Raw genomic sequence first — 26,984 nt, 5'->3', positions numbered from 1 at the left:
CTGAAGTACATACCCTTGGCCAGAATCGAACCTGCGACTCATTGGTCCACAGGCTGACGCTGTACCACTGAGCCAAACCAGCCAGGGCAAGTTCATTTTGTTTTATCACTCAGTAGTCCAATGTAGGATATGTCACAGTTTGTTTATCATTTACCTATTGAAGGATGTCTTGGTTGCTTCTAAGTTTGCGCAATTGTGAATAATGCTGCTATACGTTTGTGTGCAGGTTTTGGATAGGCATAACTTTTCAAATCATTTGGTAAATACCAAAGAGCACAATTGCTGGATCATATGAGAAGAGTATGCTTTGCTATGTAAGAAACTGCCAAACTGTATCATTTTGCATCCCTACCAACAATGAAGGAGAGTTCTGTTGTTCCACACCGTCATCAGCATTTGCTGTTGTCAGTGCTTTGTATTTCAACTGTTCTAACAGGTATCTCATTGTTGGTTTAATTTGCAATTCCTTAATAAAATAAGATTTGAGCATTTTTGTCTTTTTTTTAATAATATATAAATATTTTTAATCTTCACCCAAGGAAATTTTCCCATTTTTTGTTCAGATAGAGTGGGAGGGAGAGAGAGAGAAACATCGACATGAAAGGGACACATCAAGTGGTTGCCACCTGCACAACCCAACCAGGGCCAGGGACAAACTGCAACCGAGGTACGTGCCCTTAGTGGGAACCAAACCCGGGTCTCTCTAGGCCGCAGGCCGACACTCTAACCACTGAGCTAAACCGGCCAGGGCCATTTTTGTCTTTTTTTAATAAAGCACCATTTTACTTGGAAGGACATCAGACAAACTATGGTTATTCAAACTGGCACGTTTGGCTGATATTTTCCCAAAAATGAAAGGAGTGGACCTGTTCCTTCAAGGAAAACAATAGACTTTCAAGTGAAAATTAAAATTCTTATTTTGAAAATTAAATTTGTATCTGGCACTGTGAGTCTGGCAGCTTCCCACATTTAACAGATTCTGCCTTTGGAAGAGCTGCAATAACTCAAATATAACCGTTTGCCAGATGACTTTGTTTTCCAATGTTTTACTCATGCATGACTTTTACAATATCATGCATGAGTAAAATGTTCATTCAAAGCGTAAGATAGACCAATGATTTTAATGTAATACAGCATAAAGTTCATTGATATGGTTTCAATTTCCACATCTGAGTAACCTTTAAAAATTACCACTTGCAAGTTTAGGTGTCATATCAAAGAAAGATATCCACAATTATCTAAAAGGCCATTAAAATGCTTCTCCCCTTTCCAGCTAAGTATCTGTGAGGCCAGATTTCCTTCTTACATGTACTTATTGTAAGGAGAGAAGACAGGACTTTTCTTTTTTTAACCCTCACCTGAAGAAGATATTTGTCCATTTATCTTCAGATAGAGTGGGAGGGAGGGAGGAAGAGTGAGAGGAACATCGATGTGAGAGAGACACATAGATTGGTTGCCTCCCAACAACCCCAACCAGGGCTGGGGGCCAAATCACAACCAAGGTACATGCCCTTGGCTGGAATCTAACCCGCCACTCTTTGGTCTGCGGGCTGCCACTCTAACCACTGAGCCAAACCTGCCAGGGCGAGGACTTTTTTTTATTGATTTTTTTTTAATCCTCACCCAAGGACATTTTTCTATTTATCTTCAGTTAGAGGGGGAGGAAGAGAGAGGGAGAAAAAGGGAGAGAGAGAGAAACACCGACATGAAAGGGACACATCGACTGGTTGCCTCCCACACAACCCTGACCAGGGCCGGGGATGAACCGTACGTGTCCTTGGCCAGAATGGAACCCGTGACTCACTGGTCCACGGGCTGTCGCTCTACAGCTGAGCCAAACTGGCCAGGGCTCTTCTCTTTTTTTTTTTTCCTCACCTGAGGACATTTTTCCATTTTTTGTTCAGATTAGCGTGAGAGGGAGAGAGAGAGAGAGAGAGAAACATCGATGTGAAAAGGACACATCAAGTGGCTGCCACACACATGACCAACCAGGGCCGGGGACAAACTGCAACGGAGCTATGCGCCTTAGCGGGAACTGAACCTGGGTCTCTCTGGACCTCACTCTAGCCGCTGAGCCAAACTGGCCAGGGCTTTTCTTTTTTTTTAAATTATTTTTCCCCATAATTTATGAGAAGCACCTGGTAATTAAACATGAAGACTGCTGGGGTCTGCAACTTCAAACTGCCTTTTTACCCAACTGAAAGGTTCAGGAAAGAATACCAGAATTATTAGAAAATATTAGAAGAGTAAGAAAACTAATCATAGTGGGGTCCTAGCCATAGGTAGAAAAATGTTAATCATCCTTTATAATGTTGGTCGTGATTGCTTTGTTCTGATTGAGGAAAAGCCCATTCTGACCTGGCTGGGAGGTGTGCCTCGGGAGTTTACCTCGGGAATGCTGTCCATCCTCCTGACCTGAGGACGAGGGGACTGCCAGGCATCATGGAAAGATGAACAACCTGATTATCGGAACACTGGACCCGTGACTGAGACTCACTGGCGACCAGGCTCTGCAGTCCCCGGTCCACATTCCTCTGTTGTTGCCTGTAACCATTTTACTCATTTTTCCCTTTTGCCTGACTGCCTTTTCTCACCTAGTCATTGTTTCTCTACCCTTTAAAAGCGGCTGGCAAGTGAGAGGGGCAGAGCAGATTTTACAGGATGACCCACTGCTCTCCATACTGCCTGCAGTGTTGGAATAAACCTCATTCCATTCAGCCTTGTCTCTGCTTAACGGGCTCAAGCAGTGGCAGGAGGCCCAGACCCATTCATTGCCGAGTTTCACAACCACTAAAATAGATAAGGGCTGGGAATTAGCCTCTTTTGAATTCTTTGCAACTCTTTCCGATGAAACTCCTTTTTCCCAAGCATATTTTACAGGCTAAAGAAGAGATGATAAGAAACCCCCTGGGGCATCAGTGGACGGTCTCCTGAGGATCCAACAAACCGAAACTCCTCAAGGCAACCAATCCCCGGCATCTGTGTGACTTAAAATACCACTCTTTCCAATGAAAGGGCAACTGCCTACCTTTTGTGGCCCAGTGCCACCTGGTACTCGGCCCTTTCCCCTCTTTTGGGAAAGACAAAATTAACTTCCTCCCTTTTCTCTCTTCTCTCAGTTGTGAATTCTTTCATAAGCCCACGTCACCAGCCTAAACAAAACCTTAACACTTAATCAACACCATCTCACAACAGATGTAATGCAGAAGCAGCTAGGAGAATCCAGCTGTCTTCAATGAACCCACACAGCAGAGATTTACACGTAAGACAATATTTAAGTACTCCTTTCATGCAAATTTTTGTGGTAATATACTGTTATTAAGAAAAACGTTACTTATGTAAACATTTAATGGGTTTACTCTTTTTAGTGAATCAATACATTTTCCAATATAAAAAAATACAACCCACACAGTAATAAAAGCTCTTTAAGGTTCTCAGTAACGAAGTGCAAAGGGGTCCTGAGACCAAAAAATGAGAACCTCTGCTTTTGATGCCTTCCTCATCCTGGCCAAGCCCAGGGCAGAGAATTAAGACATTACAGTGCTAAGGCTGGCTTCTCTAAAAACATTCCCCGATGGACCACACTCTACCCTACTCTGCATCCCCTCCTCAGTTAAGTTGTTCCGGTTTCCTGCTAGCAAACCGCTGGTTCTTGGCAGGTACTGGGAGAGAGAATAAAGGGGCTTGCGGGCTCTCCCTGGGCTGGGCAGACCTTCAGAGGCGGTCAGCCTCTCTGGGGAAGAGTCTGACATATTCACGACATGGAGCACTGCAGGGACACTGCCACCTGGAGAGGCCTAAGGAGGGAGGGGAAAGACCCACGGAATTGCGGCGTCCTCCTAGGGTTGGAAGGGCTGCGGGGCCCCGGAAAGCCTCAGGGGTATCCTCGCACCTCCTCCGTCACCGGGTGAGGTAAGGCCCGCCCACGCCCTTTCGCGCCTGCTCGCCCCGCCCACGCCCTTTCGCGCCTGCTCGCCCCGCCCACGCCCTTTCGCGCCTGCTCGCCCCGCCCACGCCCTTTCGCGCCCGCCCCGCCCTAAAGGCATCTCTGCCGCCAAGCGGGGAGCCGGGAGCCTATGGCTACGGCCCTTCACGACAGTCTCGGCCCTTCACGACAGTCTCGGCGCTTTCCGGTCGGCCGTTCCTTGCTGAGGTGTCGGGGAGGCGTGGCATAGGGGAGCCGACCCTCGCGACGCCCCTTGCTGGGCAGCGGCAGCGGTGGGTGACCTGCTTCTGCAGAACCATGGCGGTGTCTGCGCTGTCCTCGCGGGCCCCGCCTGGCTCAGGTAGGCTGAGAGCCCCACCCCGCGGCGGGGAGAGAGAGGGAGTGCTGGTCTCAGAGTGGCGGGGGCAGGAGGACTGCCACATGGGACCTGGGGAAGGGGCCTCGGTGGGGAAGGGACTTGTGGAGAGAGGTTGCGGTCTGCTGCTTTTGGTGATGATAACAAAGAATAGCGATTTTGGGGGCTGTAGGCTGGGAGAGGTCCTGGAGCATTGGCGGGTCCCGGAGGAGGGGCCGCGCTGCACGGATGTTCAGAGATCAGTGGGGATCCTAGGTAGGCAGAAGCCCTGAAGGAGCCCATTGTGCACACATCTTTCTCCATTTTCTTGGTTGCAGATAAAGCACAGAAAGACAAGGCTGGAAAGACCTCAGGCCCCGGTCAGGCTAGCCGCATGGGGAAACTCTTGGGTTTTGAGTGGACAGATGTATCCAGCTGGGAGAGGCTGGTGACCCTGCTGAATCGACCAATGGATCCAGCAAGCCTGGCTGTCTTCCGTTTTCTCTTTGGTGAGTCCAGTTTCTGGGAGGGACCAGTTCGGTTGGGGTGGGAGAATGACGAGTGTACTTTGTCCATTTCTTGATTACTTAGTGGACTTACCTACCTTTTTCTCACAGTCGAAGATATCAATGTCCTAGAAGAGGTATTTGTGGAATTTAGGACCACACCTAGCTTTGTCTCCTCTGATTAGGGTTTGGAAGCCAGAAGTGCTTTTTTTTATTAAAATAAAAAAAAAATTTTTTAATTGATTTTCAGAGAGAGGAAGAGAGAGGGAGAGGAATAGAAACATCAATGAGAGAGAACATTGATTGGCTGCCTCCTGCATGCCCCCACTGGGAATCGGGCCCACAACCTGGGCATGTGTCCTGACTGGGAATCGAACCGGCGAACTCTTGGTGCATGGGTTGACGCTCAACCACTGAGCCACAGCAGCCGGGCAGAAATTTGTTTGTTGTTTTTTTTTAACTAGAGAGAGAGTGAAAGGGAAGGAGGGGAGGGGAGAGAGGGAGAGAGAGAAATAAGAAACATAAATGGGAGAGAGACACATCATTGATTGCTTGCCTCCTGCACGCGCCCTAGTAGGGGCGCAGATGGAACCTGCAACCCAGGTGTGTGCCCTTGACTAGGGAATTGAACCCACAATCCTCCAATCACACTGGCCAGAAATGCTTTGATCTGAGGCAATAGGAAATACAGAGACAGAGGAACAGAGATTTATTTTCCTTGTGTCATGAAGTTGCCCGGTAATTATAGTAAGGACTAGATTTCAGAGTAATGGCAGGGGTGACAGGGCAGCCATGTTGGTTGTGACTCCCTAATCCAGAGCTTCTGCTTGGAATGGGTTATAGATATGCTGAGATGTTAACCCCAATAGCCCAGTGGTTTTCAACTGGGAGCATTTTTGCTTCCCGGCAGGGTATTTGGCAGTGTCTAGGGACATTTTTTTTTAAATCCTCGCCTGAGGATACTTTTCTGTTTATCTTCAGGGTGGGAGGGAGAGCGAGGGAGGGAGAGAGAGAAACATTGATGTGAGAGGGACACATCAACTGATTGCCTCCCATACGACCCTGACCAGGGCTGAGGACGAACTGAAACCAAAGTACGTGCCCTAGGCCAGAATCAAACCCGCAATTCATTGGTCTGCGGGCCGACGCTCTAACCGCTGAGCCAAACCGGCTAGGGCTGGGGACATTTTTGTTTGTCATATGTGGAGCCAGAGATACTGCTAATTGACCTATGATGCACAGGATAACCCCTCTCAGCAAATAATTAACCAGCACCAAATATGAATGGTCTTGAGGTTTCGAAATGCTGCCTTAACTGGAGCTGGCTTCTTGACCTTAGTAGTCATGTTTACCCCAGTGTGTTGGCCAAATACTGCTGTTTTATAGGTATGCCAGGAGGTGGAAAAGGTTGAGAAGCACCACCCTAGAGCACTTTCTGTAGCCTAGTAGGACAGACCTTTATAAATATTAACTATGAAAACCTGAACAACGTCTACAGCATTCTGTATGCTTCTCTCGTTTAATCCACTGTAACCCTGTAAAATATTATGAGTCCCCCTTTTACAAATGGGGAATTGGCCCAGTGAGGAGCAGTAGCTGATCCCACAACTGGCTTAGTGCCTAGCACACAGTAGGCACTCAGTAATTTTTGTTGGATGAATGAATAAACATTCATAGAGCCAGTGTTAGGAAAAAAGGCCGACCCTGGAACTAGGTTCAATTTACTGTATTTGAATGTATTCCACTGCTTCCTTAGCTGAGGCCTAATGGCGCTTCCCCAACTGCCTTCTCAGGGCTGTTGATGTTGCTGGACATTCCTCAGGAGCGGGGGCTCAGCTCCCTGGACCGAAGATACCTGGATGGGCTGGACGTGTGCCGCTTCCCCTTGCTGAATGCCCTGCAGCCACTGCCACTTGACTGGATGTATCTTGTTTATACCATCATGTTTCTGGGTGAGGGAAACTGGGGGAATATTGATTGGCCTACCTAAAACAGAGAAATACAAAGCATGCTGGTGAATGAGCAAGGTCTTGGGTTCTTTATTTCACTTCTGTTGTGACTCATAATTTTATCCTGTTGACCTGTGTGTCATCTGAGCCATGACCCCATAGCTCTTTTTAAAAAATATTAAAATAACATTTAATTTTCATTTAGTTGTACTTGACTATAAAATGTCTGATGACTTTTCTTAATCCCACCCACAGCCTGTCCCAGGGGAGCTGGGCTTGTGGTGAACCTCTGACCTCTTAATCCTCTTCCTTACAAATCCCAGGGGCATTGGGCATGATGCTGGGCCTGTGCTACCGGATAAGCTGTGTATTGTTCCTGCTGCCATACTGGTATGTGTTTCTCCTGGACAAGACGTCGTGGAACAACCACTCCTATCTGTATGGTTTGTTGGCCTTTCAGCTGACATTCGTGGATGCAAACCACTACTGGTATGAGTGTGGGGGAAAAGGGGAGGGGTCGAATGGGTCACCAGAGATAAGGGCCCATTGGGGTCCTAGAATTTGTCCCAGCAAGCATAATTTCAACAATGTTTTGCAAAGATCACACGTTAATTTAGATGCATTTGGGAGGGGGAAGGGTCAGCAAGGTTGAGGCACTTGGGATGACAAAAAGCAAAACGGCTCCATTCCTACCCCTTCACTCTTTCCGTATCTCCCTCACTCTTTGATCTAGCTACTTCCTGTAATCCTCTTAGAAGAAGAGAAGAAAGCCAGACATAGCTGTTTTCAGATACTTCAAGGGAGCAGACTTTTTCTGTGTGAGCACAGAGGGGCAGAGTTAGAGCCAAGAGTAGAAGTTGCTGTGAGGCAGAGTCATGTCAGAAGAAGAGGCCCCACCAGGGCTGCTCAGCAGTGTTGTTCTGGGAGGAGGTAACCCTCCCCAACCTCTGGCTTAGGTGACCATCTTTCAGGGGAGGTGGCGAAGGGATCTGGAGACAGGATGGCAGGACAGACAACCTTTAAGGATTTTTCTCATTAAGTGAAAAGCAAATATGAGATCTCAGTAAGATGTGTATAGGTAGAAAAATCTCAAGCATTGCATTTATTAGTGATTTATCAGTCATTAAGTTTCATTTGTTAATACACACATACAAATACTCCTAAACTGTTGAATTCATTCAGAATGGCCAGCTCTGATCATACAGAATTAAGAGGCAGTTTTGACAGTACTCCTGAGAAGCTTTCTTTTTTTTTTTTAATCCTCACCTGAGGACATTTTTCCATATTTTGTTCAGATAGAGTAGGAGGGAGAGCAAGAGAGAGAAGCATTGACGTGAAAGGGACACATCGAGTGGCTGCCACCTGCACGACCCAACCAGGGATGGGGACAAACTGCAACCAAGGTACATGCCCCTAGCGGGAACCGAACCCGGGTCTCTCTGGACCTCAGGCTGACGTTCCAACTGCTGAGCCAAGCCGGCTAGGGCGAGAAGTTTTATTTAAAAAAAAAATACATACCACACACCACTTCATGCCATACTAAATATTTTAATTTTTCCTCATTATAACCCCATAGTGCTGTTCCCATTTTATTGATGAAGACACTAAGGCTTAGAGAAGTAAAAGATTTGTCCCTGGCCGGTTTGGCTCAGCGGTTGGAGCGTCTGCCTATGGACCAGAGAGTCCTGGGTTTGGTTCCCGCTAGGGGCAAGTACCAAAAAAAAAAAAAGATTTGCCAAAAGTTACATAGCAGGAAGAGGTACAAGTGAGAAACAAGGTCTCTTTAGCTGCAGACTCCAGTGCTCTTGACCACAATGTAAGCTGCTCTTTTCCCAACTTCTTAGGTCACTCATTGTCTTCTTAAAAATCTGCTCTGCTTCCGCTTCCCCAGAATACTTCTAGTCTTAGAGCCTGGGTTTATCAGTTCTCTCACAAGATAGGCTGTTAGTAGGTTCCCTCTGGCACTAGATCCTGACATCCAGGTGTGTGAAATGTCAGTTTGCTTTAGATATTGAAATTAAATATATATATATATGTATGTACACGTTAAGCTTTTTAAACACTCCCTCAAACTCAGTTTATCAAATTCAGTCATATTCTCGCATTGTAGTCTTTTTCCTGATTTATTCTATTAGGACAAACTAATTTGCTAACTAACTAATGATAAACACTGAACTTTTTATTAAAAAATTTTTTTTTCTTTATTGATCTTAGAAAGAGGAAGGGAAAGAGACAGAAACATTGATGAGAGAGAACATTGATTGGCCTCCTTTTGTCCCTGCCCCCCCCCGCCCCCGCCCCCCCCTGGGGACTTGGCCCACAATTTGGGCATGTGCTCTGACTAGAAATTGAACTGGTGACCTCTTGGTGCATGGATTGATGCTCAACCACTGAGCCACACCAGCTGGGCAAAACACTAAACTTTTTATTGTTATAACTCATTAGTAAAGTTTCTGTTATGAGTTAAAATAATCACTGTTACAATTTTCTCATATAATTCTAAAGGGCCTCAAAATAGCCCAGAGGACCAGAGAGGGTATGACAGTTGTCCTGAGATAGATTGTTGCATTTAAAAAGAGAAGTGGAAATGTGGCTGGACTAAGGAGCTCTCCTCAATCCTTACCTCACTTGGTGTAGGTCTGTGGATGGCCTGCTGAATGCCCGGAAGCGGAATGCCCATGTGCCTCTTTGGAACTATGCTGTGCTACGTGGCCAGGTACAAGAATTTAGGAAAGAGGGAAGTGTTCTATGCCAGCCATTATCAGCATGGCCATCACACTGCCAGACTGCATTCTACTCTGCCTCCCTGGATCTTCTCATTTTTCCCTTTCGCTGGAAGGCTAGGCTGGCTTTTTTGTTGTTTCCAATAGCCTAATATCTGGGCTCTCCTTGTCATGGGAAGAATAGAGCTTTGTCCCTGCCAGGTTAGAATCCTCACGAGAGAGAATAATGTCTATGCTTTATGACTTTCCTTGGTGCCTAATACTGTGCCTGGCCTTGGTAGGATGTCAGTGGGTGCTTGTTGGATGAGTAAATGGAAGAATGGAACTAATCTACTTTGGTCCCTGACCTGAGATGAGAACTTAATCTGCAGAAAACAAGTTTCTTTTTTTTTTTTTGAAAATTTGTTTTGCATTTTGTGTTTGCAGATTTTCATTGTGTACTTCATTGCGGGTGTGAAAAAGTTGGATGCAGACTGGGTGGAAGGCTATTCCATGGAACACCTGTCCCGGCACTGGCTCTTCAATCCCTTCAAGTGAGTGTCAGTCAGGGCAGAAACCTCACTGAGGCACAGGTATAGAGTAGGTGACTCATTGCTGTCATGTATGCAGTAAGGGCTGCTGTTTCTACTTTGGCTCAATTTTCAACATGCTTTCCTCTGTCCACTCATCTCCCTATTCAGCAGAAAGCAGAATTGATATAAAAATATCTAGGCTTAGCTGCCCCTGTGAAACTTATGGTATGGGTAGCAACAAAGGCAAATAAAATTTTTAATGAATTTTATTTTTTCTTTATTGATTTTACAGAGAGAGGAAGTGAGAGGGAGAGAGAGATAGAAACATCAATGAGAGAGAACATTGATTGGCCGCCTCCTGCATGCCCCCCACTGGAGATCAGGCCCATAACCTGGGCATGTGTCCTGACCGGGAATCAAACTGGCGACCTCTTGGTGCATGGGCCGATGCTCAACTACTGAGCCACACCAGCCGGACGGGAAAGAAATTTTAAAAGGAGTGGAAAGAGCTAGAACTAGGTGACTTGGTGAATGAGTCAGTGACCCCATCAGTTGTCGTGGGTGGTCCTCTGTCCTTGGGTTGCCACCCAGCCTCTCACCAGGATTCCTCAGCTAGTGCACTGAAAAGGTGGGCAGTCAGTGCCCGTGCCCTGACAGAACCAGTGTTACCAACTTTACAAAGCAGAGGTTTGCCTCTCTGATTTCTGTCTTCTTCCCATTTCTCTTTTTCTCTTATTTTACTTTATTGTTTTTCCTCTTTCTTGTTACTTCCCAGTTCCTGGAGTTTGACTTCAGTATTTATGTTAGTCAAGTCAAGCATTTGCTTTTTAAAGGTCTTCTCATTTATGCCCTGACCAGTTTGGCTCTGTGGTTAGAGCATTGTCCCATGGACCGAACAGTTGAGGGATCGATTCCAGTCAAGGGCACGTACTTCGGTTGCAGTTCAGTCCATGGACCTGGTCGGGCAGCCAGTTGATGTGTCTCTCATATTGATGGTTCCCTCTCTCTCTCTCCCCCAACACACACACTCTCTCTGAAGATAAATGGAAAAATATCCTCGGGTGAGGATTAAAAAAAAAATTTTAATTTCTTCCTATTTATAACCTCCATGAGGAACCTGCCTGCCACAGCACACACACACTTTTCAAATTTGCCTGCCTGGCCGGTGTGTCTCAGTGGTTGAGCGTTGACCCATGCACCAAGAGGTCATTGGTTTGATTCCTGGTCAGGGCACATGCCCAGGTTCTGGGCCTGATCCCCAGTGGGGGGAATGCAGGAGGCAGCCAATCGATGTTTTCTCATCGATGTTTCTGTCTATCTCTCCCTCTCCCTTCCTCTCTCTCTAAAAATCAATAAAGAAAAAAAATTGCCCTAGAAGAGTTGTCCTTGCTTATTACATAGGGTAGGTACATTGAAACAACCGGACAACTAAAGTGTGGAAATGTAAAGGGGTTGGACAACCCATGGGGTGTCATTGTGCAGAGGTCTGTCCATCTGCTGGGGTAGAGCCTTAGGCACAGACAATATCTTTGCTGTGAATGTGCTGTGGAAGCTGGGTTTTCCAGTGAGCTGGTGCCTGACCCTGTCCCTGGTGTCCACAGACTAGTATTGTCCGAGGAGATGACTAGCCTACTAGTGGTGCACTGGTGCGGACTGCTGCTCGATCTCTCAGCTGGTTTCCTGCTCTTCTTCGATGCCTCAAGATCCATTGGCCTCCTCTTCGTGTCCTACTTCCACTGCATGAATTCCCAGCTTTTCAGCATTGGTCAGTACCTATAGTCTGGTAGGAAATAGGAAACCACAGGTTGACAGGGAGAGACTTGCCAGAGGCATTGTTTGGGACGAGGAGGTGATGGGAATAGGAGCTAAACTGAGCCAGATGCAGTCACTGTGGAATGGGAATAAATGGGAAGGAGAGGACTGGGGCTTCTGGGCTCAGCTTGTATGCTGTATAGTAAGGAATCTCTGGGAAGTAAGTGTTCTTTAGTTAAGAACGTCTTTCATCATAAGTGGAATACTTGGAGAGGTTTCTTAAGGAAAAAGGGTTGAGGGTATTATCCACATTTCCCCAAACCAAACTCCTGAAATGCTTATTTTCTCCTCGCTTTTCTAGGTATGTTCCCCTATGTCATGTTGGCTAGCAGCCCTCTCTTCTGTTCCCCTGAGTGGCCTCGGAAGCTGGTTTCTCAATGCTCCAAAAGGCTGCAAGAACTGCTGCCCCTTAAGGCTGCCCCTCAGCCCAGTGCTTCCTGCATGTATAAGAGGAACCGAGCCAAAGGTGGCCAGAAGCCAGGGCTGCGCCATCAGCTAGGCACTGCCTTCACCCTGCTCTACCTCCTGGAACAGCTCTTTCTGCCCTATTCCCATTTCCTCACCCAGGTAAGTGTAGGCTGGGGGTTAGCATGGAAAGTGGCAGAGGTGACGGCAGTAGGGGAAAACAGGGCTGACTTTGTAGCCCTTTCTTGGTAGAGGATGAGATTAGCGTAAGAACCATTGAGCTGATCTCTGCCCTGCTTTCTCAGGGCTATAACAACTGGACAAATGGGCTGTATGGCTATTCCTGGGACATGATGGTGCACTCCCGCTCCCACCAGCACGTGAAGATCACCTACCGTGATGGCCGCACTGGCGAGCTGGGCTACCTTAACCCTGGGGTGAGATTTCTATGCTGACAACTTACTGTTATTCAGAGCTCCCTTGAGCTTTGGGGTCTGGTTTGGTCCTAAACACAATTGTAAAGTAAAACAAATTTGGGTCACTCTCCTTTCTCAGGAGCCAGATTGAACCTTCTTTTATGTGGGTTGAAATAGGGCAATGCCATTCACTTTTTTGAATTGAGATTAGATTTAAGAAAGGTGAGTACCACCACTGGCCCACCAATGAAAAACTCTTCCCCAAAGACAAATTCAGTTTTTCCCCTGGTCAAAACTGCCAGATCTCTTTGTACCATTGGCAGCGCATGACTCATCCAGGAGGTTGATAACAATGAAGTAGGACTAATATGGGGATTTGGGACAGGTATTCACACAGAGCCGGCGATGGAAGGATCATGCAGACATGCTGAAGCAATATGCCACTTGCCTGAGCCGCCTGCTTCCCAAGTACAATGTTTCTGAGCCCCAGATCTACTTTGATATTTGGGTCTCCATCAATGACCGCTTCCAGCAGAGGTGGGCAAGGGGAGCAGAGAAGGGGGAAAAATGAAGTCCCTCCTTTTGCCAAGATGAATAGCCCATGCTCCCCAGTGTTGTCTTGCTTGAAAGGCTGTCCTCTGGTGCATGTCCCTGTTGATCTAGTTGTGGGCATAGCTGATTGCTTCCAGCAGGGGGCACCATCATCCAGATGAAAAGATAATGACTTGTTCTGCTAGAAACTTAACGCAATTCTCAGATGGCCACTAACGCTTATTCTTCCCAGTGCTCCAGAATCTCTTTCCCCTCCCTTTCTTTCCCAGATTGGTAATAACATGCCATTTTTGCCATCTGGAAATCCCTCTATCTGGGAATGGTAATAAAGAAACAGAACTGTAAATTCTGGTAGGTACATGGCTGTGGCCTTCTTACAATGTGGTTTTCTTTCCTAAGGATTTTTAACCCTCACGTGGACATCGTGCAGGCTGCCTGGTCCCCCTTCCAGCGTACGCCTTGGCTGCAGCCACTGTTGATGGATCTGTCTCCCTGGAGGGCAAAGTTACAGGAAATCAAGAGCAGCTTGGACAACCACACTGAGGTGGTCTTCATTGCAGATTTCCCTGGTATGGAAGAAAGCTAGGAAAGGCTTTGCTGTCTTTTCTCCTGGCTTCCTTGGTCAGGGACATTGCATGTGGTGGAGGGGGTTGGGGGCACCCCTGGTGGGAGGAATGTTTTTGAAATCTGAAGGGTGGTAGTGGTGAAGGTGTGATATCGCTTTCTGGTTCCGAGTGAGTTCACTCTACCATGGTGTGGGTTGGTGTACTTTGTTGCCCCCGTCAGGCCTGCACCTAGAGAATTTTGTGAGTGAAGACCTGGGTAACACTAGCATCCAGCTGCTGCAGGGGGAGGTGACTGTGGAGCTGGTGGCAGAACAGAAGAACCAGACTCTTCGGGAAGGAGAAAAAATGCAGGTATTTTGCTGGAATTAACAATAACAGAAAAGTTTAAGCAGGTGAAGTTAATTTATTATAGACTCAAAATGCTTTACTATAGCAGTAATGCTGTGGGAGGCTCAAAAACCAAAGACCCCTGGGGCTGTGAATAGTCTCATCCAGGATTCTAGAGGTCAGTTCTTTTGGACTCCAAAACACAGTGAGAAAGATGCCTAGTGGGTAGGGGAGTGGGTAGTATTAGGAGCCCATAGGCTGGCTAGGAAAAGTTTGAAGTGAAATATATTCCTTTTTATCCCCTGGTCAGTTGCCTGCTGGTGAGTATCATAAGGTGTACACAGTATCACCCAGTCCTTCCTGCTACATGTACATCTATGTCAACACTACAGAGGTTGCACTAGAGCAAGACCTGGCATATCTGCAAGAATTGAAAGAGAAGGTGGAGAATGGAAGTGGTGAGTAAATAAGGATTTGGTCTGAAGTAACCCCTGGGTACAAGAAGTTAGGGTTGTGAATGAGGATCTAGCCATTAAAAAATGAAGTTGAGCCCTGGCTGGCATGACTCTGGTTAGAGCATCAGGCCGCACACTGAAGGGTCACGGTTTGATTCCAGGTCAAGGGCATGTACCTGGGTTGCAGGTTTGATCCCCAGCCCCAGTTGGGAGGTGGGAGGCAACTGATCGATGTGTTTCTTTCACATAGATGTTCCTCTCTCTTTCTCTCTCTCCCTCCCTCACCCTCCTTGTTCCCTTCCCTTCCACTTTCTCTAAAAAGAACAAACAAAAAAAAGTACTTGAAGCCTGCTGAAAGGGGAGTTGTAGGAGAGAGAATGTGCGTGCTCTCAGTGATTCCTCTTTTTGCTGACTTCTGGACAGAAACAGGGCCTCTACCTCCAGAGCTGCAGCCTCTGCTAGAAGGGGAAGTCAAAAAAGGAGGTCCTGAGCCAACACCTCTGGTTCAGACCTTTCTTAAACGCCAACAAAGGCTCCAGGAGATTGAACGCCGGCGAAATACCCCTTTCCATGAACGATTCTTTCGCTTCTTGCTGCGAAAGCTCTTTATTTTTCGCCGCAGGTAAGTTTTATCCACAACATTTGTCATTGCCCCAGATGTTTGCAAGCTCAGTAACTTTTCTCTGGTGAGGGTAGCAATAGGGACTCTCCTAGGAAAGGACAATCTAGGGCTAAATACCTTTTTCTCTCCTTTCTAGTCTCCCTGATTTAATGAAGAGTAAATGACGTGTCTGTGTTCTGCCTCAGTTTACCTTCAGCTTCCCCATGGGTTATTCCTGCCCCACCCTGGAATCCTCTACCAGACTGTATAAGGATGGGGTACCTTTTCAGCTGGGATGTGGGGGGTCCTGGGGGACAGTTCTCATTTATGCCTTGGTGAGGAGGTAGGACCAGGTGCCCCCTAAAGTCTTTGGTAGGAATTCCTATGTTGAAACAGGAGTTTGGACTGGGTGACCTTTTTCCTCTTTTTCAGCTTCCTGATGACTTGTATCTCACTTCGAAATCTGGCATTAGGCCGCCCCTCCTTGGAGCAACTGGCCCAAGAGGTGACTTATGCAAACTTGCGACCCTTTGAGCCAGTTGGAGAGTCGAATCCTTCAAACACAGATTCTTCAAATTCGAATCCTCCTGAAGCAGATTCTGAACATGTCCACTCAGAGTTCTGAGGGCAGCCGGACACTGGGTACAGATGGAGCAGCCAGTCACAGGACCATTACCTATGCAGTAGAGATTTGAAAATTTTACAGATATTTCATGTTTCTCTTCCTTGTCCATAGCTCTTTTATTTTATTTGTTGATTTTGGAGAGAGAGGAAGGGAGGAGAGATAGAAACATCGATGAGAGAGAACATTGATTGGCCACCTCCGCTGGGGATCGACCAGGAATCGAACCGGCAACCTCTCAGTCCATGGGTCAATGCTGAACCACTGAACCACACCAGCCAGGCTGGCCATAGCTCTTTTCAATTTAGAGATGACAACTTAGAGGAGCCAAGAAAATAAAGCAAGGATAGGATTTATCAATCCAAAGTTTAGAGGCTAGGAGGGGGTTAGGTTAAAAGCAATGTGAAAATGTCCTCCTAGAATAACGAGTAGTCAGGTTTAAAGTGACTGGCTCCTTGGGGAAAGAGATTGTGTACCATGATGAAGATAGTAGCTAATTACTCTCAAGTGCTTGCTATATGCTACATTATTATATTTAGTATTGAATGGTCATTAGTTTTATTTTACAGTTGGAGAAACTGAGGCTGAGAGGTACTATAATTTACTCAAAAACATAAACCTAGTAAGGGATAGATTGATGGTTTAAACTCATGTCTGACTTAAGATCTTGCACCTGTCTCTTATAATTTTTAGAATCACAGTAATTCTGAAATAATGTAGCTTAAAGATTTTCTTAATTATAAATATGATTAGGATGGTGATCAGGTTCTAAATGCAGAGAAAAATTTTCTCTTCACTACAATTCTGGTTCCTTCATTGTTTCTCATATCTATACAGCTGGTAAGTTTTCAACCAGCAGTTATGAGAGTAGTTAGAATAACAGAAAGTTAGACTAATAATGGAACTCAGATGATTGGTAGTATTTTTCTAAAAATAAGCTTAATATTTAGTTGTATTATAGCATTTATTGAGAAAGTAATGTAAAGTAAGTATTAACCAAACTTGGTGAGGAATTAGGAAATGACACTTTATAGGTTTGGATATACAAGGGTAATCAAGGAAACTACTCAGTTCCATGAAAATTCAAAGGCCTTGCACTGGGCTAGGAAGTGAGAATGCAGTTTTAAAAATAGGAGAGAGAGGAAGAGAGAGAGAAAAAGAGAAAGCACGAGCTCATGGTCTTGTAACAGACTGGCAGTAAATTGGCAGCCCTTTGATAAAGGATTGCGTCTCTGTTTTCATGCTTCTCTTCTCATTCCCCACCCCACCTTGGACAGTGGTCTCAGGGTTCTTTCTGAGGCATTTTTTTTTTCATTGTGCACACTTGGGATGATTATATCTAGTCTGTGGTTTCCAGTGATGCTTTTTTTTTTTTAAAGTTTATTTTTCTTTATGATTTTAGAGAGGAGGGGAAAGGGAGAGAGGTGGAAACATCAATGAGAGAACATCAATTGGCCGCCTCCTGTATGTCCCCCACTGGGGATAGGGCCCACAACCTGAGTATATGCCCTGACTGGGAGTTGAACTGGCGACCTCTTGGTGCATGGGTCAATGCTCAACCACTGAGCCACACCAGCTGGGCTGCTTAATTTCTTTCCTGTGCCCTAGGCTTATGTATCTATCTACATGTGGATATCCCACAGAGCTTTCAAAGTAACCTGAACAGAATTGAGCTTCATCCTCAAGACCTGCTCCTTCATTGTTGGATGGCAGCTATGTCTTTTTTTATCTTGAGTCATCAGCCTTAAATCTTCTCACATTTGTTATAATTTCAAGTCCCATGAATACTCTTATTCCTTAAATCTATTAGTTTCACCTCTGCTGTGTTCTTTCAGCCTTTATATTGGAGTCAAGTTAGGGAGACCAGAGCAGGGCTACCATGCAGTTGTACAGGTTGGGCCTGAATAAGGGCACCCCACTAAGGCCCGGTGGGGCCTGGCATTAAGTCCCTCTGATTCATACAAAGCATATGCAATGGCTACGCCACAGGGTATCGAGCACTAGTTGAAAATGCTGTGAGGGGCCCTGGCCAATTTGGCTCAGCAGTTAGAGCATCAGCCTATGGTCCAGAGAGACCCGAGTTCGGTTCCCGCTAAGGGCAGTACCTCGGTTGCATTTTGTGCAATCTGGCCCTGGTTGGGTTGTGTGGGTGGCAACCACTCGATGTGTCCCTTTAACGTTGATGTTTCTCTCTTCCTCTCTCCCCCTCCCACTCTATCGGAACAAAAAACGAAAAGATGCCCTCGGGTGAGAATATTAAAAAAAAAAACACAAAAAAATGTTGAGGGGCCCTGACCAGTTTGGTTCAGTGATTGGAGCATTGGCCTGCGGACCAGAGTCCTGGGTTTGGCTCCCCCTAGGGGCACGTACCAAAAAAAAAAAAAATGCTGTAAGGGAAACACTGGTTTTCAATCCTTTTGTGCATCTGTGACATAGCACAACCTCAACACTATATCCTTTGCCAGTTCAGCTATCTTGTTCCTATAACCACCATCACCCCTTTGATAAGAAAAATAGCTCTTCTTCACTTTGGAAGGGGAGTCTTGCAAGGTTGCTATTCCCAAACTGTTACCACCTCTGTGACTGTTTTCCCAGTGAAAATGTTGGGCTAGGATAGAGAAGGGTGGTCATTTTAACACTGGTAAAAAGTTGTTCAGCAGGGCTGGTGTGGCTCAATGGATTGAGTATCATCCCATGGACTGAGGTCCCCGTTCAATTCCCAGTCAAGGCACATGCTCAGGTTGTAGGTTTGATCTCATTGGGGTATGCGGGAGGCAACCTCTCCCATCGATGTTTCTCTTCCTAAAATCAATAAAAATGTATTTAAAATGAACTTTCCCCCAAAATACACAAGAAAAGCACTTCTCAGGTGTCTTACTAGCAAATACTGAATCTAACCATAAGGTAGGTACTTCTATGGTGCTGCCCCACTGGCCTATAGGCATCCATTCAAAGCCCCCTAATTTGGCTAACATGGTTGTTTTTAGAGGGCAGTGCACTGACATCTAAAAGCCTTCAGAAACAGTCTGGAGCTTTTCAATGTCATGAAAGTTGAAGTTCTCAAGTTCCTGAGCAAATCTGAAGAACTCCACTGACACTAAGATTTAACCTTGCCTCCCCTCCACTTCTAAAAGTTTAGGCCTCCAGGCAAACAGGTACAAGCAAGCATTCCTTGGGTCTCACATGTGCAGGTCAAATAAAAAGCCGAACTACTCGATTTTCTACATGCTGGTGTAAAAACATCCCAACTGGCTCCTGTCTGTACTTGAGCTCCAGTGCTTAAGAAACGACTGTTGAAGTTATGTGGATTAACTTTCTATAAACTGCCACAAATACAGAGGAACCCTTTAGAAATGTTTCTTCAGTTATTTTAAATCAATTTTAGTCCACGTATTGTATCTTAGATTGGATGTTGGTTCCTGTTTAAAAACTTCAAATTGTGATGTATACTGAACATGTAACTCACAGCCTCTCACACCTATTTATAAAGGTGTAATACTTGAAGTATTCAGGTATATTAATTTTTCACGTTAGTCAAGATGAAAATGGGTTTGAAATTTCAAGACTGAACATTACCACTTACATAATATAGGTACCCCCCCTTCACTTTCCAAGTTTGCATTAAGACACTTCACTTTTTTTTTAATCCTCACCCGAGGACATTTTTTGTTCAGATAGAGTGGGAGGGAGGGAGAGAAACATCGATGGGAAAGGGACATGTCATATGGTTGCCACCCACACGATCCAACCAGGGCCGGGGACAAATTGCAACCGAGGTACATGCCCTTAGTGGGAACTGAACCCGGGTCTCAGGAATGCAGGCCAATGCTGTAACCCGAGCCAAACCGGCCAGGGCAAGACACTTCACTTTTAACAAAAGACCTGTTGGCACTAACTGAATCAGATGAGGCCTTTTGCATCAATTAAAAAGAAACTGGTACAGTACTTTCATTAAACTTACTGTGCTTTATGACATTTTGACTTACAAAAGATTTCAGGTAGTGGGCAGATCCTGTGGTGTATTAATGGCTTTTATGCTCTTAACCTTAGATGATTTAAAACTCTGGCAGTGTGACAGTGACTGCTGCAGTGAGGAGAAATGAAACTGGTTATTCCAACTGGCAAAAAAAAAAAAAAAAAAAAAAAAGCAATGCTTGAAAAAAAAAAAACGAATCTTGTTTTTTCCTTCTTTTTTTGGTACATGCCCCTAGTGGGAACCAAACCCGGGAATAGGCCCACTGAGCTGAACTGGCCAGGGCAAAAATCTCGAACTTTCTTAGTGCTAGGGATCGATAGGATTTATAAACCTAATAAATGCCTGTAGTCAGGGTTGGGATGATTGCCCTGAAAAAATGGGTACAATAACCAGGGTTAGAGTTATGTTCTCAGATCATTCATACCAAAACACTTTTAAAGAATAATGAACACAATGAAGGTAGAACCTAGCATTTTATTTAGATCTTCATGAAACTGTTGGAATTGAGAACCAGACATACGTAATAAACCTCCAAAAATAGATCCTGAAAGGCACTTTCTGCTTAGGGCAAGCAGTCATGGAATAAGCATGTAAACAAGCTGGCTTCTCTGTACCACACCAGCCAAGTCAGCTTTCTCCATGGCCAGCTGCACCAGCTCTGCCCTCCCTTGTTAACACCAGCCAGAACCCCTGTAGGTCTAACCCAAGGTTTTTCTGTAGGACACCTTGGCCTACCTGGGAGTGCTGGAAACATATTAAAGGAATCATGGTGTTGAGGAAAAAAAAAAATCTTTTAAAAGCTGCCATCTGAGGTGTTGGCTTCTCTGTACTTACGCCATACCTCAGAATACAATAAATAAGCAATTAGAAAATGTTCAAGTATGAAGGGATTTTCCTCCTCCCCGCCAAAAGCACTGCTGTCTGAAGGAAGCTGGTTTCTCTGTAGCTACACCAGCTGTTCAGAAAGCTCATTGGACCTGGTTTTGAAAATAAAACAAAGTTAAAACCCTGGGAGGAATTATTGTGCAGTGTGGAGTACTTAGTCTTTCTTATAAAGAAAAAAAAAAAAGTTATCTGGTACCAAAGTGTGCAACCTACAGACCCTCAGGTACTGCCCTATGACTTCTCTGTATGACATCACAAGGGTGCCAAGTGCCTGTTTTTCTAGAGCTAGGAGTTGGTGGTTTGGCTAGTGCTGAAACCATGCATAGGATTGGTTTACTAAAGAAAACCTTATTACGTACGTCCTCCAAAAGACAGCTGAATAAGTGGAAAGATTTGATTTGGTGCTGTTTAAGAGATGGCAATTAAGAGCATAAGCACCAGGAAGATGGTTTAATGGTAACTGCCTTTTTTTTGTTGTTTTGTGTTTTTTTTTAACGTCAGGCTAGAGCTCCAACTGGAACTTGCGTTACATGCAAGAATGATTGAATAGGGAACACTCCCTGACATAGAGCTACATAATTAGAAATGGATCATGTTGTAGGAAGGATAAGGGAAAGCTTCACATCCATAATAGAGCTCACAACATTACAAATTCATGCTGACAGGGCTGTGGCATTGCCAGACAGAAGCTATAATGGAACTACAAGTACTTTACGTGCACATTACAAGGACATTTTTAGCACTTGGTGAGAAAGTCAATGCAATCAGAATTTTAGGGGTTTGGGTGATAGGGCACAAAGGTTCAATTTCAAAGCATTATTTACTACAGTGTTGTTGGTTTGTTTCTAGGCAGTTACATGGATCACCTATGCTCACTAAATTCATTATAATGGTGAACAAAAAACCTAGGGACAGAATAGCAAGCCGAACTTACAGTCCCCCACACAAGCTAAAATTCATGTCATTGACTAGAGTGACTGCAACTGATCAGGAGCTGAAAGAGGACAAGAAAATTTAGGAAGAAGGGCCCTTTCCCTCAGAGCTTGAAGGCTTCTCTGTAGCCTACGCCAACAAGTCTGGGGAAAAAAGGCTAACACTTTCAATATTTAAGCTTTTTGGGCACTTCCCATGGGAAGCTGTCCCTACCAAAGTGGCCATAGGCTGCAGTCCTCTGATAAATTGGCTTCTTCAGATCCAGATCCCTGGAATATACAAGTCCGTAACTTAATATGTAGCAATCAATTAAAATTAAGCAAAACAATCAGCAAGACTCATTTTCAAGACTTCTGGCAAATGAGTTCAGTTCTCTGGGATACGCTAGGAGAAAAGTTTGTGGCGAAAGTGTTTGTTACTTTCCTGGTGTCCAAACTCCTTGCACAGTCCTTATTAGTTAACTATAGTTCTTGTTTTTCGGTCCCTGGCTCAACAAATATGAAAATTTGTCATTATTCTGAGAAATCTCAAGTGTCAAAAGCTCATCTGAGATCATGGAATACTTACCAAGTCTCATGCCCACACCCCACCATGGTTATTTTCTTTATTAACAGCTCTGAACATCCCATTTATCTGTACTAATTCTCTGAAGTGAACGTTCTTAGGTAAGATGAGCACAAAGCCCAATGTCAAATGTGGAAGACTCTAGGGTAGTTAAGTCTAAGCCACGGAGCACTATACTTTTAGATTTTTCTTAGTAATTAAAGCCTTTACTTAAAAGATAACAGCAACACATTCTAGGAATTAACATGTTCCCGCATTTGATGAGTCTTCACACCTTCACCTTCTCAGATTTGAACAGATCTCAAATACACACACATACACACACACACACGCCCTTAATATTTTTCACTAGCAATAGGCTTTACCATCTTTACCTGACAATGACCCCAGGGCGGAGGTCAAAATTCTTCTTCACAATCTCTAATAACTCTCTCTCACTCTTCTGAGAAGTGCCATAATGGAAAATGGAGATAGACAATGGATGAGAAACTCCAATAGCATAAGAGACCTAAAAGGATTCAAATGTCATAAGAATTAATCATCAAAAGACCCACATATTTGTGTAAACTACTCAATAGCCTCCCGCTAACATGCTTTTTAATCATTCCAGTTATATAAAAGTATGTACCTGCACAAGAACCCTTCTGCATAGACCTCCTTTAACAAGGGATTTTGCCACCCAACGAGCCGCATAAGCAGCAGAACGGTCCACCTTAGTATAGTCCTTTCCTGAAAAGGCACCTCCTCCATGAGCTCCCCAACCACCGTAAGTGTCCACAATGATTTTCCGGCCAGTCAAACCAGCATCACCCTGAAATTACAGAGGATTTAAGTCACTTTATGCCTTATCTTTTCCAATTTTGTTAAATGACTATTTTGTGTCACGCAGCAAATATCCTCAGAAGATTCACATGTAGGCTTCAATAAACCTAGAAAAAAGGTGATAGTAGCCAAATTTTTGCCAAGTAACCATCACATAAAATACAAAAAAGTAAACTGAATTAACATTTAAGGCTTTACTTTACCTGAGGCCCACCAATAACAAATCTGCCGCTTGGTTGTAGATGGTAAATTGTATCCTCATCAAGGTATTTTGCAGGCACAACAGCTTTGATGACTTTCTCCTTTAGGGCATCCCTCATTTCATCAAGACAAACTTCTTCATCATGCTGAACAGATATAACGATTGTGTGGACTCTGATGGGAAGCACAGCACCTCGATCCTGCATATACTGCACAGTCACCTTGAAGGCAACACAGGTCATCAGAACACCAATCTACTAAACAACAGTTTTGTTCTTGGTTCTCTACTCTAAGTTACAAAACACAAATGCTATTCTTTTTTAAATTAGTCAGCTTTAATCAAACGTCATTAACGTTCTGGGCCAATGTAATGTGTGTCATCACTTACTTGAGTTTTAGAATCTGGGCGTAACCAAGGTAAAGTGCCATTGCGGCGTAGTTCAGCCATTTTGGCATTGAGCTTGTGTGCTAAGACTATGGTTAAAGGCATGCATTCCTCAGTTTCATCAGTGGCATAACCAAACATCAAACCCTAAAAAAAAGGAAAGTCACCAATGTCATGAATCCAAGCCTCAGAATTTAATGTTAGAAGAGATGCAAATAGCATCTATCACAATACAATACCTGGTCTCCTGCACCAATGTCTTCCTCATTCCGGTCAAGATGAACACCTTGAGCAATATCTGGTGACTGCTGCTCCAAGGCCACTAGCACATTACAAGTCTTGTAGTCAAACCCTGTAACAAAACAAGCCTTATTTAAAAAAAAAAAAAAAGAAACCATAGCAAGTTTTTTATAACAATCACATGGAAGTTTAAATACAGTTGACCCTTGAAGAAAACATCTGCCATTCAGCTCTAGAAGATAGACAACTGTGCGGGAGATGGGATGGTCAGGTAGGTGCCCCTAACCCCTGCGCTGTTCAAGAGTTACTTGTACTACTGAAGAAATCAAATATACCTAAAACTTAGTTATTTCTTGAGAATGGAATAGGGCTGGAACAAAAGGACAATAAAACTATACAACTGGAGTTAAAGATGAACAGAACATTCTACAAGATAGAACATGCTAGAGGGGGTTGAAGAAAATATTTGGAAAAATGAGCTTACAAAAGCCAACTCATTAAAACACACCTTTGGAAGAGTCATCATATCCAATGTGTTTAATAGTTTCACGAACCACTTTCTGGTAGTCAATAGCAGCTCTGGATGTAATTTCCCCAGCAAGAAGGATCATTCCAGTTTTAGCAACAGTTTCTAATAAAAGAGAAATCCACACTCGAATGTCACTTTTATAAAGTAATTTTCATGTGCTACCCTTTCCATCAGTCGATAAGAAACAGGACTCTGAACCTACCACAAGCCACTTTGGCATCAGGATCCTGCTGAAGATGAGCATCAAGGACAGCATCACTGATCTGGTCACAAATCTTATCTGAAAAAAGAACAATTTTTGGTTATTGTGGCCTTAGCTCAATTTAACTTAATATAATTATGCCATGCCCCCTTCTTTATAACCACAGCTGTAAAGGACCTTTGGTAGAGCTTTCTTTTTATAATTTTTGGTTGAAACCTACATAAGACCAATTCAAACATTTCCAAGTGTACAATGCAGTAATGTTCAACTACGGAGGTCTTAATTGCTGTATAATTAAAGCCCTGTTTTACCAGAAGCCATTGGCCCAAAGAATAAATGCTGGATATAATGTTAAATGTTACTTGAAAACTTGACACCATAGCCTTAATATAGCTGCACCACAAGCTCACGAATTCAGATAAGCCAGCAGAATATCCAGCATACTTAATATTTTGAAAAATTAAGTTCACAGGCAAAACAATTTCCACTGTTAAATAGAACAGCCACATTATTGACTAATCAAGTGAAAGCAGAAATATAGTGGTTTATCTTCAAATCCAAAGGCAAAGCTAGGAAACATTTACATTTACCTTTAGAGTATTGATATTCATTTTCAAACAATATTTAACATCTTATTCCCAAAATTTAAAGTTTGCATTGTAAATCTAACCAACCAGAAAGGTGAATTGTTTTTTGTTTGTCTTATCAATTTTTCTGATCCTGAGGAACACCAATTAGGGCAATGAAAAATCATGTCAATTAAAGAATTAAACAATGAAAGCAAGGACACTTTATAAACAAAAAAAGAGTAAAATGACAAATCATTCATTTTATTATGAGTAGCCCAGGAACAAGAGCTGAACAGACTGGGAAATGTCCAAATATATACCGAATCCCTGTTGATTTTCCCCTCTATATTGTCATCTATTAAAAATTGGGAGAGGAACAGAAATATGGCCCCCCATATGACTTTTCCAAATTCTCTATAACCATGCACAACGTACACTCCCGTCTAGCCGAAGACTGCAGACTTCATCTACGAACTCACAAACGCCTGTGACTTAAAGGATTGAGTCACCCGACCTTCAGTCACCAAGGCCTTGGGTTTTGTCCTCTCCTGTACCACTAGGCTGTGCCTGTGGAATTTCATCAAAGGCACTGCCGACTTCCTACGCTGAAATGCACCCTAAAGCCGTCACAGCAGACGAGCTAAGAAAGGGCAGAAGCAGTCCAGGGAATTAACGATCTCGGCCAGGTCACGTTCGCAGAGTTCTGACCGAAAGTTCCTGGAAACAGCTCCGCCGGCTCACGTGCGCACGGTCCCCGTAATGGCGGACCGCGGACAAAGCCCAGCAGGACACGGGAAGCAGAGCCCGGCCGGCGGCGAGCACCGAAGCCCTGAACACGCAGCGGCAGCTTGCGCTTCATTCATGCTCCCCATCCTTCCCCTCCATGACCCGTGAGGCCAGCCGCCTTCCGCACGCGCTGTGTTTAGTCGGACACCGTCGCCTCGAAGGCACGGCCACATCCTGCCTAAGAGCAAGTCCGTCTTCTCGGTGCAGAGTGACCCAAGCCGGGGACTCTCGAGAAAGCGCCCGAAGGACGGGCCCCGCGCCACCACCCCGGGCTCCCCGACCCGGCCGCGCAGACACGTGGTTGCGGCTGCAATGCGGAGCGCGCGCTCCCGAGCGGGCCGCCCACTCGAGGTTTTTCGGACGGCAGGGCGGAGAGAAGTACAGTGCCCTCCCCGGGTAGAGCACGCACTGCCACGGTCCCCGCCCTTCTCGTTTTCTGGAATCTTCCTCGTGCCGGAGCGCGCGGCCGGATGGGAAGGGAGGGAAGGAGAGCAGGGGGAGGGGAGAGGCGGACACGCGCGCTCGGCACCGGCGGCGCCACGAGGAAGGCGCGCAGCCGCCGCTCTCCCTGCCGCCCAGCGAGCGAAGGCAACCAGGGTGGGCACCGCCATCCGCGGATGCGGCCAGGCCCGGCCGCCCGCCCTCTCTTCGCGCCAGGCCCCGTCACCTCACCTGAGTGGCCTTCCCCGACAGACTCTGAGGTGAAGAGGAACGTGCCCTCCTCGATGAAGGCCTCGTGGAAGCCGTTGAGCTGCCCGTTCATGTTGATGTTGGTGACAGTGGCGGTGGGTGCAAGTGATGTTGAGGAAGGAGAAAAGGCAGCGGCGCGGCGACGACTGCGAAATGCGCAAGGAGAAGACTCGGCTCCACTTGGCGCAGGCGGGCGGTGCGGGCGAACGGGGCAGCAGGCGGCGCGGCCCAGTATTTATACACCGCTGCGGCGCGCGCCCGGCTCGTCCCCGCCCCTCGGCGCCGCGCGCCGCTGCTCCAATCACGCGGGGGGAGGAGGGGCAGTGCGCCGAGGGCAGTCGGGCTCAACCACTCTGCAAGGCAGTGAGGGGGACCGGAGGTAAGGCTCCCCTCCGGCGAATACTTCGCTATCGTAAGCACTCATAACAAGGAGTAAGTAGAAACACGAGTGTACGGGGTCACTGTGGCCTTCCGTG

At 45.4% G+C, this 26,984-nt stretch overlaps 2 protein-coding genes across 6 annotated transcripts; one reads left to right on the top strand and one right to left on the bottom strand.

Annotated features, from left to right (window-relative positions):
* Window positions 1–4,163: 4,163 nt before the first annotated feature.
* Window positions 4,164–22,764, top strand: GGCX (gamma-glutamyl carboxylase). Of its 3 annotated transcripts, XM_036262320.1 has the most exons (16): window positions 4,164–4,286; window positions 4,619–4,789; window positions 6,580–6,738; window positions 7,059–7,224; window positions 9,373–9,451; window positions 9,885–9,991; window positions 11,572–11,735; window positions 12,084–12,349; window positions 12,493–12,624; window positions 12,989–13,140; window positions 13,555–13,724; window positions 13,942–14,072; window positions 14,359–14,506; window positions 14,927–15,125; window positions 15,537–15,609; window positions 22,695–22,764. In XM_036262320.1, the coding sequence occupies exons 1-16, from the start codon at window positions 4,244–4,246 to the stop codon at window positions 22,734–22,736; spliced, it is 2,202 nt and encodes a 733-aa protein (XP_036118213.1). In that variant the 5' UTR covers window positions 4,164–4,243; the 3' UTR covers window positions 22,737–22,764. The 3 variants fall into 3 exon arrangements, with proteins under 3 accessions (XP_036118213.1, XP_036118212.1, XP_036118215.1); XM_036262319.1 differs by lacking the exon at window positions 22,695–22,764 and having other exon boundaries at window positions 15,537–15,805; XM_036262322.1 differs by lacking the exons at window positions 15,537–15,609; window positions 22,695–22,764 and having other exon boundaries at window positions 14,826–14,931.
* MAT2A (methionine adenosyltransferase 2A) lies at window positions 19,767–26,711 on the bottom strand. Of its 3 annotated transcripts, XM_036262324.1 has the most exons (10): window positions 26,491–26,704; window positions 24,464–24,541; window positions 24,241–24,363; window positions 23,732–23,844; window positions 23,496–23,639; window positions 23,110–23,328; window positions 22,713–22,895; window positions 22,459–22,592; window positions 21,734–21,789; window positions 19,767–19,810 (listed from the first exon to the last, which is right to left on the bottom strand). In XM_036262324.1, exons 1-10 carry the CDS (start codon window positions 26,579–26,581, stop codon window positions 19,782–19,784), a joined length of 1,170 nt encoding a protein of 389 aa, XP_036118217.1. In that variant the 5' UTR covers window positions 26,582–26,704; the 3' UTR covers window positions 19,767–19,781. The 3 variants fall into 3 exon arrangements, with proteins under 3 accessions (XP_036118217.1, XP_036118218.1, XP_036118216.1); XM_036262323.1 differs by lacking the exon at window positions 19,767–19,810 and having other exon boundaries at window positions 20,159–21,789; window positions 26,491–26,711; XM_036262325.1 differs by lacking the exons at window positions 19,767–19,810; window positions 22,713–22,895 and having other exon boundaries at window positions 20,148–21,789.
* Window positions 26,712–26,984: the final 273 nt, after the last annotated feature.

The sequence above is a fragment of the Molossus molossus genome, unplaced genomic scaffold, assembly GCF_014108415.1.
Source record: "Molossus molossus isolate mMolMol1 unplaced genomic scaffold, mMolMol1.p scaffold_m16_p_15, whole genome shotgun sequence".
In the NCBI taxonomy this organism is placed as follows: Eukaryota; Metazoa; Chordata; class Mammalia; order Chiroptera; family Molossidae; genus Molossus; species Molossus molossus.
Note: the sequence above shows the minus strand (reverse complement) of the source record. Positions and strands in the feature narration are given on the sequence as shown.